Here is a 10,494-nt window from a genome sequence, read left to right on the forward strand (position 1 = left end):
AGTTTCATTGCAATGACTCAGCTAGTGTTGAAAGTTTTTAAGCTGTAATAATTGAAAGAGACTACTTTAGCGCATATAATATTCATGTAAAGAATAAATCCATTCATTCATCCATCTAAGGCTTTCAAAATGGGTTTGCAAGATTATTCTTGTATATTTCTGAGGAAGGCTCTGTGCCTTCACAGTTTAAAGCAACACATGAAGATACTTAATAGTGTGTTGTGTGCCTTTTTTTCCATTTTGATCGTGAAATTAGAATTTAAGGGTCAAAACGCATGACTGTTCAGAATTGACCAAATTTACTTCACTAATTGCTTCATTTCCACATGTGCACTAACTTTTACTTTATATTAACAATGAAAATAATTGGCCACGTCATGTGAAAGATGTCACTTGTAGTGACAAACCAACAGTTAATTATTGCCCGACTCTGCAGTTCCTCTCTCTGCAGTTCTAGCATCTTCCAGCTCACTCACTGCTCCCCTTCAACCTTGTTTCCAGGAGCAGCAGGCAGCTGTGCACTACCTGCCTTGTGCCAAACAGTCAATAACAAGCTGGTGGACACAGTGGAGCGCTAATTTATTGCCCAAAGAAATCAATGACTGCAGGTTTAGTTCATTAATGTAGGGGCAATACTTAAGATTTCAGTCCTGGTTGGCACCTGCAGTTTGTGGCTGTAATTAGCAGGTGCAGTTTAACTATAAAGGAACGTGAAGTGTGAGCTTTATTCCTCACATTTATATGCATCATTTCGTTGAAATCCCTTGTGTGTGGGTAGATAATTTGAAGCTTGTAGAAAGGCAAGCTCCTTTAGTACATTTTCTGAAAAAAACTATGAATAATAATAAAAAATAGAGTTTGAAATAGCTTAATAAAAAATCTGGATATTGTAACTTTAAGGGATGCTGCAGCTCTATCAATGCAGAAACCTAAAGCTGACCTTGAAACGCCTTCTGATATGCCAGCCGGAATTTGCATGGTTATGGAGTTTTAGAGTGGCGTGACCCCTTTGCAAAATGCCATGCTGGAGCTGCCTTACAGTGACTCGGCTGTACAGTTCCACTGTGTTTAGTGTGCTTACATCAATCCTGCTTTGAGCTGTGATGAATTGTGTGACCAAACGATGAGTGTGGAGGGACAGCGCCGTGGTTACGCAACGCTGCCGCACAAGTGTCATCTTCAACTTATCTCTCACAGGGAGGTAGACACATAACGATAATTAGCATGAAAACACAGCACTGTTTTCCCTTCCTGTTTCACCAGCTCGCTAAAAATAGTCCCCGTTGTATGGCGGAGGGTGTTTTTAATTGCACGAGCATATGCTGTAATTAATGTAATTTCTCACTTGCAAATGTTTGTTTCTGTTGAACTTTTGAACTGAAAAGCCAAGCTATGGTACATATTGTCATTATTACTGTTGTTTGTGTTCTCGTTTTATTTACTGCCTTCCAGTCGCGATGGATCTTGTTCACGGGCCAACTGCTAACGTTTCTTGAAAAAGCATGAACTAACTATAGCCAGCGCAAGAAACCAGATGACTGGCAAAATAGAAGTGTTTAGCATCCCAGAGCTTGTCACGTCAAATGCTGTCAGAACACTAGCGCCCCTGGTTTGATGGTCAAATTTCTCTCCGCATGAGCGACTAAAGCTTGAGTAATGCTGCATGACAAACATCCTCTTTATTTCCTTTTTTTATTTTTTAAGGAGAACAAAAAAAAAGACAATATTGTAATAATCCAAATCCACTGTGTTCTCGAGGTGAAAAGGTTTATCCGTGAATAAATGAGGAGCCGAGCGGCAAAACCTTGAACTTGTTGAAGTTTTTTTTAAGGTCTATCAATAGCAAGCGGAGACAAGCGCTGAATGCAAACGCTCCCTATCAGTCGTGTCCCTGGAGCGGTTTGGTTAAGCGCAGTCTGTGTGTTTGGAATCTTAAAGCGAAGGAGCCACACTCACTATTGAAAGCTGCTGAAGAGGTCAGAAAGGAAGTGGCGCTGAGAGCGGAGTGACAGAGGAACACTCAAGACACAGGCAGTTGTTAGTGTCAACATGCCGCAGAGACTGTGATGGGGATCGTTTGGCAAAAAAAAAAACTCTCCCAAGCAAATCCGTTTGCATATATCTGGTTAATCCATACCTATTCCCCTCTCACTTGTGAACGTCAAGGAGCCGACTCGCCCGAAGAAGCCTGTGATTCTTCTACGGGCGAGCAACAGTGCAGGTGTTGCATCAATGTTTAAAGAGTATGTGACATTGGGATTTGTGTGTTTATACAATACGCTAAATTAAAGAATTATAGCAGACAGACAGTAGTATCTCTGTGTTGAGATAACTTAAGAAATGTTGATGCAAGCTTAGGCCACATTCAGACTGCGCTGGATTAGCTTCCAGGCTGAGAAAAGCAAAAGAATTGAAATGCAAATAAGACGGGGATTACTGAGAGAGCATTCACTCTACCAGAGCTTCCTCCATTAACTGGTGAAATACTGGTCAAATTTGAAAAGGAAGAAGAAAAAAAAGTCTCTAAGCCTAATGGTTATTCTCACTTTACTTACTTTTGTTTAGCAAGTTAATAGCTCAATAAATTTCTTGTCATCAGTGTGACATGAACAAATAAGACAACGTTTAGCACCTTGCCTGGTAAATTACGCGCAGCACAATATGCATAATGATCCAATCTAAGCCGATAATCATTCCCATCATTCCACACACTCTAATAAACTGGCGCTCTGTGGCGGGGAGTCCCTATTCCCTAAACATGTTTGCCCTTGTTAGCGTCAACCTGAAAACAAAGTGTTCATTTCCGCCCTACACGGATAAGAGCTTTATTCGACTATCCAGTGAGTTGTGTTTCAATCCGAAGAAAACGGCGCTAAATGAGAAACTGAATCATCTCGACTTCAAAAGCGTGCTTCCTTGCACGCCCGGCAGTGTGAAATTTCTAGCTGCAGGGATGGCACCGACTTGAAAGTACCCTAACGTGAATACTCTTTTATAGTTTTTCAGATCTGCAAAGAATGGGAGAGGTGCTTATTGACTCTATTCTACCTTTTGAAAGTGTGCTTTTAAATATGCTTCTGTTCTGTCTTTGATGGGCCTGCGAACGAATTATATTGCTGAATGCATTACGCAACATTGACAAACCGTAAAACTAAATTTCCTTAACCTAGCCTTAAAGTTTCCTTATTTAATACAGCAACTTTTTATTTATTTGTATTTATATTGAGTGTTGTTAAAACATTTTTCATGGAACTATTTCATCATCATCATCATCATCATCCTGGCGCTGACAGACTGTAGTTCTCTAAGTGGACTGCGCCCTCTGCTGGAAGATTTAAAACACAGCACAGCATCTCTCCCTCTCATTCATTCGCTTCAGGGAGCAATGGCAGCAGAGCAGCCTCCCTGCAGCTTCCTCCAGCTCCTCCTGGGGGATCATCAAGCACTCCCTAGCATGCAGAACACATGTAGGGTTGATTGAATTTGTCTTTTCTGCTGCTCATTTCTGTCCCACCCTCCCTCTTTCAGACTGCAGTCTCTCACCAGGAAGTTACTTAAAGTGTGAGGACGAGGAGAAAGGAGTGGATGAGGGAAGCTGATTTGCTGCCCTCAATTAAATCTTCAGTCCAATAACCAATAATGAAATCAAGTACTTCAAATTCTCTTACAGGGATATGGAGTGCATGGGAGATAGATAGGCTGCACACTTGCCCAGTAGGGTTTTCTCTTTATTTTCCTCCAATTAGGAAAATCAGATATTCTGGTTTTAAGAATGAAACCCATTGTGTCTGATCATTGTTGCTGTTCAAATAACTCTCCCTACAGGATGTTTCTCGCTTTTCTTTAGGACAATGTGTCCAACGAGGAGACCTTGAAGCTGCTGTTGTTTCCTACAATATTAGGACAGCTGGCAAGATTAAAGAACTGACATCCTTTTCAGGGACGCAACAAAACGGAGGAGGCAGGGAACGGAAAGGAGAGAGCGTTTTAAGGGGAGAACAACACACCTGTAGTCGCCCCAGCCTGTCCTCTCTTCAAGGTCTCGTCTCGGCTTTCCTACCGATGCTCCCGGAACCTGGGAAGGATTGTGAGCAAAACATAAATGATTTCCTTCACTGGAGCTGCCATTTCTGTCATTAAGCTGTGAACATAACCTTGCTAAAATGTTGAAATATACCTGAACTGTGCAATTTATCAGAGCCAATGTGAAAGTAGAATGTGGCTAGTCTTTTTTCACAATGTAACAGACAGGTAGACTCTTTTAAAAACAACAACTGATTCATAGAGTGTTTTGGTGGGAGGCATCAAAGACCTTGGGCCATCAAACTACACTGTACTCACAAGCCGTGTTGTCAGCAGCGAGGCCTACGCGCACATAATTGCAATAAGCAAACATAATGTGGATTTGACAGCTCTTTACAATTCAAAAAATGTACCCGTCCAGCAACCAATTGTTGCTATTCTGCTTTTGTTATGCCACTTTGTGTTTCCACATGGTGGTATGACAACATTCTAACAATAAAGTTTCCTGCAAAAAAAAAATATTTGCAACCATTTCTGTCTACTTGTAAAAAAAAAACAGACAAAACTACTTACAGTGATTCTCTGAACAACCTTAATCTTGATGCAGTGGAGCAATGACAGCCGAGCACATTGACCTCCAGAGCAAAGTCATCTTACAACGGCTTGGAGGAGTCAAACATGGCTGCGTCTAGGAACATCAATTTTATTCCAGTGTGAAAGGATTAGTTTCCCAGGGTCAGCGGAGCTGTGACCAGTCTGTCACTTTGTATGCTCAAACAGTTTCAGTGGTGTTTACAGTGTTGCTCCGTCTGCCACATAAATCATGTTCTGAATTGACTACTGAAATGTACTTAATGGTGTAAATACTGTTCTACTTTGGTAAAGCTTTTGAAACATAATAATCAGGACGGCGTTTGCACTAAACTACAGCTAGAAATTACAGCAAGTGAAGTGCTATTGCATTGTATAGTACTGACAAGTGAAGTTATTTTGTCCATCCTGTGTATGAATTCACATTTTGAATACGATGCTAAACAATAGGAAGGAGTTTCTTACTTCTACAGCTGAAAGCAATCCATTCTGCTACCAATAAAAGTTAATGTTCAATATTTCCACACAGTTTAAATAATGTACTGTTGCTATACCAGCACTTAATAAGAACACCGGTTTAAAGATCCATCATGTTAAAACTGTCAATACATCTTGTAGGATTATTATTAAAAATATATATGTTCCTGGGGCGTCGCTATAGCTCACCTGGTTAAGCTGGCGACCCACGTACAGCGGCTATACGCTCCGATGCAGAAGCCATGGGTTTGATTCCCGCTCATGGCCCTTTGCTGCAACCCCTTCCCCCCACTTTCCTGTCTGTCTTTCAATTGTCCTATCTAATAAAGGCAAAAAACATATATATATTTTCCTATAACCTGATCCTACAAGTGCCATTCTTTAAACACAGTGACGTGTTTGTTTTTCCTCCAAAAAACTTTGTGATAGTCATATAAAAGCAGGCCAGAAAAGACATCAATTACAGCTCCCACAGGACCTAGAAACAGGCCGATCATCAAAACCTCATGGGAGCCTTATCTGGGGAGTGATTATTTTTTTTGAGTCCCTGTCATACCTGTCTTAAATAAAAAGCTGTTCAAAATGTATGAGCAACCTGAGCAGGAGAAATGCCATGTTTTCTTGGAACATGAAAAAGAACACCCCAGTGTCTTGTTTGAAATTCAAAACATTGTTAAAAATAAAAATGCATTGTGGAGCTATACGGCACAACTCAGGCAGGAATTCAGCTCTCTATTTTTCAACCAAGACAGCGAGAACACAGGGGGATGATTCTCTGAGCTTTGTAATAGACAAAGTCTGCATCACAGGCAGATGTTTCATTTAAATCGTAACCTTTAATTCCACTGTGAATTATTTTGGTTCACCTTTGGTTTCAGGTTGTGTGATTTTTTTCTTTTTCTTTTCTTTATCAGAGATACCTTATAAATCTTCCTGTATAACAGATTTCATTATTGAGGAGCCGCCACAATACCAGAATCAAAACGGAGATCATTCCACAACCACATAATTTGATAAGTTTGGTGACACGCAAAGTGGGAAGCTGCCTGATAGGAATTCATCTTTACTTTCACAGACCCTGCAAAGTAAAGGCAAAATCAGGCAAGAAGTTTAACCTGGGGCTGCAAGGTGGCGCAGTTGGTAGCACTGTTGCCTCGCAGCAAGAAGGTTGCCGGTTCACGTCCCGGTGGGGGCACCGGAATCTTTCTGCGTGGAGTTTGCATGTTCTCCCCGTGCAGCGTGGGTTCTCTCCGGGTTCTCCAGCTTCCTCCCACACAGTCCAAAAACATGTTGAGGTTAATTGGTGATTCTAAATTGTCCATAGGTGTAAATGTGAGTGTGCTTGGTTGTCTGTCTCTAAGTGTGGCCCTGTGATAGACTGGTGACCTGTCCAGGGTGTCTCCTGCCTTCGCCCTAAGTCAGCTGGGATAGGCTCCAGCTCCCCCGCGACCCTAATGAGGATTAAGCGGTGTATAGAAAATGGATGGATGGATGGAAGTTTAACCTGTAATTTCAAAAACACACGTTTCTAATGTCTAGTGTATGTTAACATCTCACAGTCTTGACCAGGACAGTAAAGAGTTTCATCATTTTTATTTTGCATGATTTCCACAGTCTTGAAATGCACATTTGAAAACCCAATTAAAAAAAAAAAAACTTCAGAAAATATATTTTAAATTAAACAAGAACAAATATTCAGTGGTGAAGGGCGATGACGATATCTGCCTCAAAGTCTTTTTTCTTTGCTTTGTAGAAACTCGTTGCAAACTAAAAATTCCCAGAAGCCAAAGTTCCTACATATTTTGCAGTCAAAGCTTTCAGTAATTCTTATTAGCTCTTGAATGTCTGCGAATCAACAGATCATTAAAGTTTGTCAAAGAGTTTGCAGTGCAGGTATGCAAGCTTATGAGTCCTGCATTTCCTCACCAAGGGAATCCACTCATGATGGCACAGCTCCACAACCCTGTAGCCCACCATCTGCAACTGTCTTCTCTTCATGGCATGAAATCCCAACAACTGGTCTGACTGGGAACAGTAGTGGTTCCTGTTCATGACCTGGACCGCAAGTTTGACTGTGCCTTTGGATTTCTGGCGAGCTGAGCCGAAGCTGCTGGGTTTGTTACGAGTTTGTGTTCTGCCACCGGTCAGGTCCAGCACTGACTCAAACACTCTTCCACCTTCATCGGGCTGTAGTCTGTGAACAGCTGTAGGTTTCACTCTAGAAGATGGAGATGAAGGATCTGTGATGTTTTTGGTAGTTATTAGTTGAGCAAGAAGTTCATCAGTTATAGTTACACCTGTGTATAACTTGCCCCAACCCTGAGGAGGAGGAGATGTGGGCAAACTCTGTTCTGAAGATACTGGGTTCACAGGTATAGGTTCTCCAGTGGAGTCTAGATGTACCTCCAGGTCGATGGAGCGATTGTGGGGCAGGATCATTCTCTTACAAACAAATTTTTCTCCTCCAAGCAGATCTTGCAGGGCAGATTCTGCCTCCTGAACCTCTGGTTTCTGGCACACATCTGATTGAACGAACTTCCACAACATGTCTGTTACCTCCTCCCTAAGTTCGTTGCTTAAGCGTGGGCCAGTCCAGTGAGGCAACTCCAGAGCGACAGTTCCATCTAAAGTGAACAAGTCTTTTTTGAGCTCCAGGTCTTTCTTTTTCAGTGCTAAGTTAACAAAGTCAGGGCTCAGGGCGAATGCAATTAGGTCCTCTGGGAACTGAGAGACAAAGGCCAAGCCGAGGAGACCAGTAAGCAGATGCTCTGGGTATCGGAGGAATTCACTCTTCTGTTGCCTCAGGACTTCTGTAAGGCCCGAATAGAAGCTTGGGTTCTGCGCTGGGAGAAAACCTACTGTGCCGTAAGCCCACAGGAGTTTGCCTGAGTCTTTCGACCTGCAGTGTGACACAAGTGAGGGAACTCTCTCAGCGATAGCACTAAGGATGTCATCATTTCTGTAATGCATCGCTGAACAGGTAAGTGCGACATGCATCACCCCTTCGAGCTTCATTCTGTGGGCCCGTTGAGGAATTTCCTGTGCCATGGCCTCCAGCCACGGCCTGTGAAACAAGTAACTGAAACGCATGAATTTCAGCACATTCACAATGGCAAAGTCACTCATCTCCGGTACAAAAGAGAGTGCTTTATCCACAATGCGAGTCACTGCACTCTCAGAAATTGAAGTTTGGGCTTTAAAAAACCCCAAGCATACAGTGCCAACCTCCTCAGGGTGCAGTTGTTGTAAATGACGCAAGACAAGCTGCTGTAAAGGATGGATCAACTTCTTTGGGCACTGCCTTCCTTCTCCCATTATATACAGCAGGTGGACCAGCTCAGGGACCCCCACCTGTCCCAGAGACAGATAAACTGAGTCATAGAGGTGCTGCAAGAACTGGGGCACCTGCTTCCCAATACAGCGCCACATGTCAGCGGCTAACAGCAACTGATGTAAGCTCATCTGGCTGGCCCGTCGGCTGAGCTCAGCCTCATAAAGTTCGAGTATAGTGTGAGTGGAGGGAATGTCCAGCCATACAAACGCCTGCAGCACCTCCAGCAGCTGAGGATGAGTAAAAAGGCCAAGGTTTTCCACAGAATATCGGAGGAGTACGACAAAGCGCTGGTCCGCCCTCACTGTTGGTATGTTGTCTGGGTGCAACCGGCTGAGCCCCACGAGAAACTGACACACATCCGATGGTTTCATGCTGCCCTTTAAAACATTCACCTTACGGAGCAGCGAGAAGCCCTCCGTCCAATTGATTGGGTGAGGCCTCTGGGTGAGGTCAAGGGACATTGAAGCATACTCTGGCCGGCATTTGAGGAAAGCCCGTGTGATTACTTTAAAATCTGTCGGTGCAGGTTGTCTGTGGTGGAGTGACCCTGACGAGATCTGGGGCTCAGGGCTTTTGTTGAGCCCTAAGTCAAGAAGCGTATGTTTTGAGCTAGAGAGAAACCGTGAGCATCTCACACTGTAGCGATTACTCTGTTGCCAGAAGGAAGGAGCATGAGTGGAGAGACACTGTTCATCTTCATCATCAACTGCTTGGCTGCAGGAGTTCCACACAGAGCGATGATATGAGGACGGGTTGTAATACAGCTTGTACCCTCCTAGGACAGAGGCTTCCTGGTGTTGCAAGACGCCCTCCTTTTCCTCCTGATCATCAGTCTCATTTTGCAGTTTGACGTGCGTGTGCTGAGCCTGGGCAAAACCGTCTCTCCAGCCTGGGAGGTAGCGCAGCCTGGGCAGCCGCCGATACAACACACAGGCCGCCATCAATGTGCCAGACTGGGAAGATCAAAAAAATAAAGGCAGGATTTTAGTGAAAACCCAACATGCAATTTCTATTGTGCCAAGCAGTGGTATACCGCACAAGGATGTGAATTAGGTATGATTTACCAAATACAGTGCAAAGTTGTTAAGAAAGCTTAATCCTTTCTGCTTTTTTTTTATTATTATTTGTACAATTGTACATATAAACGACTGTTAAGAAAAAGTCTTGGCTGAAACACAGTGTCCCAGCTGTTTGAGTGGGTGAAAGTAGTTTTATTTGACAGAAATACTTTTAAAATGTTCAACACAAACAAAGCAGAAATGTGTTATGGCAGGAGGCTCTGAGCAAATCTTTGTATTAGTCCTTTTTATAGAAAATTCACGCTGTCTACTAGAAATGGTTGAACACACACTCAGCACTGTAACATAATGACTCTATAGCAGCCTACAGTTGTTGCTGTGTTTATGATTGTCGTCAAAATACTACACGACATGTCCCTTGAATGTGTTTAAATTAGAATATAGCTTCCCTTGGTTAATTCTAAGGGTTTAGTAGTGTGTCAGTCAGTAAACCAAAAGCGGCCCAGTACATTTTAGAGCTGAAATTTGAGACAGTGAACGTTGATTTAAACTAAGTTGCTCCGTTTTTAATGTCGCAACGTAACGTAAAGCAGATTTTACAATAAACCACATTGCACAGAGTTGTATGTCTGTTAACTCACCTTTTACCCTCCAGCTCGGGCCTGGTTCAAACCTCATGAAGCAGGAAACCGAAGAAACGTGAAGTCGTTAGAGGAGTGTAGCTGCTGCTATCATACGTGAACGTGGGTAATTCGATTTTCAAAATAAAAAAACATACGACTTTATCGGCTAAACAATGGAAACACCGTTGTATTAAATTAGGTTAATACGTCTCGCTCGGATGTTTAGAATTACAGCAAAGCATAACTGTGTTAAATATCTCCATGAAGTTGTCTATTTAACCGCCGTAATAGCATCGTGTCTGCCTTGAGGTACTTTATTGTGGTGATACAGCGACTTCACTTCCGTGCAAAGCCGCCATAGCTGTTTGACCTACGGCAGCCGGAAAGGTTCAAACTTCACAACAACGAAACGCAATTGCTTAAAAAA

General features: G+C 42.8%; 1 protein-coding gene across 1 annotated transcript; it reads right to left on the bottom strand.

The window, feature by feature from the left end:
- Positions 1-6,665: 6,665 nt before the first annotated feature.
- On the bottom strand, positions 6,666-10,164 carry fastkd5 (FAST kinase domains 5). Its single transcript, XM_008275663.1, has 2 exons — positions 10,086-10,164; positions 6,666-9,378 (listed from the first exon to the last, which is right to left on the bottom strand). Exon 2 carries the CDS (start codon positions 9,364-9,366, stop codon positions 6,955-6,957), a length of 2,412 nt encoding a protein of 803 aa, XP_008273885.1. The 5' UTR covers positions 9,367-9,378; positions 10,086-10,164; the 3' UTR covers positions 6,666-6,954.
- Between the last annotated feature and the right edge of the window lie 330 nt (positions 10,165-10,494).

Source organism: Stegastes partitus, unplaced genomic scaffold (genome assembly GCF_000690725.1).
Source record: "Stegastes partitus isolate 25-593 unplaced genomic scaffold, Stegastes_partitus-1.0.2 Scaffold56, whole genome shotgun sequence".
Classification (NCBI taxonomy): domain Eukaryota; kingdom Metazoa; phylum Chordata; class Actinopteri; family Pomacentridae; genus Stegastes; species Stegastes partitus.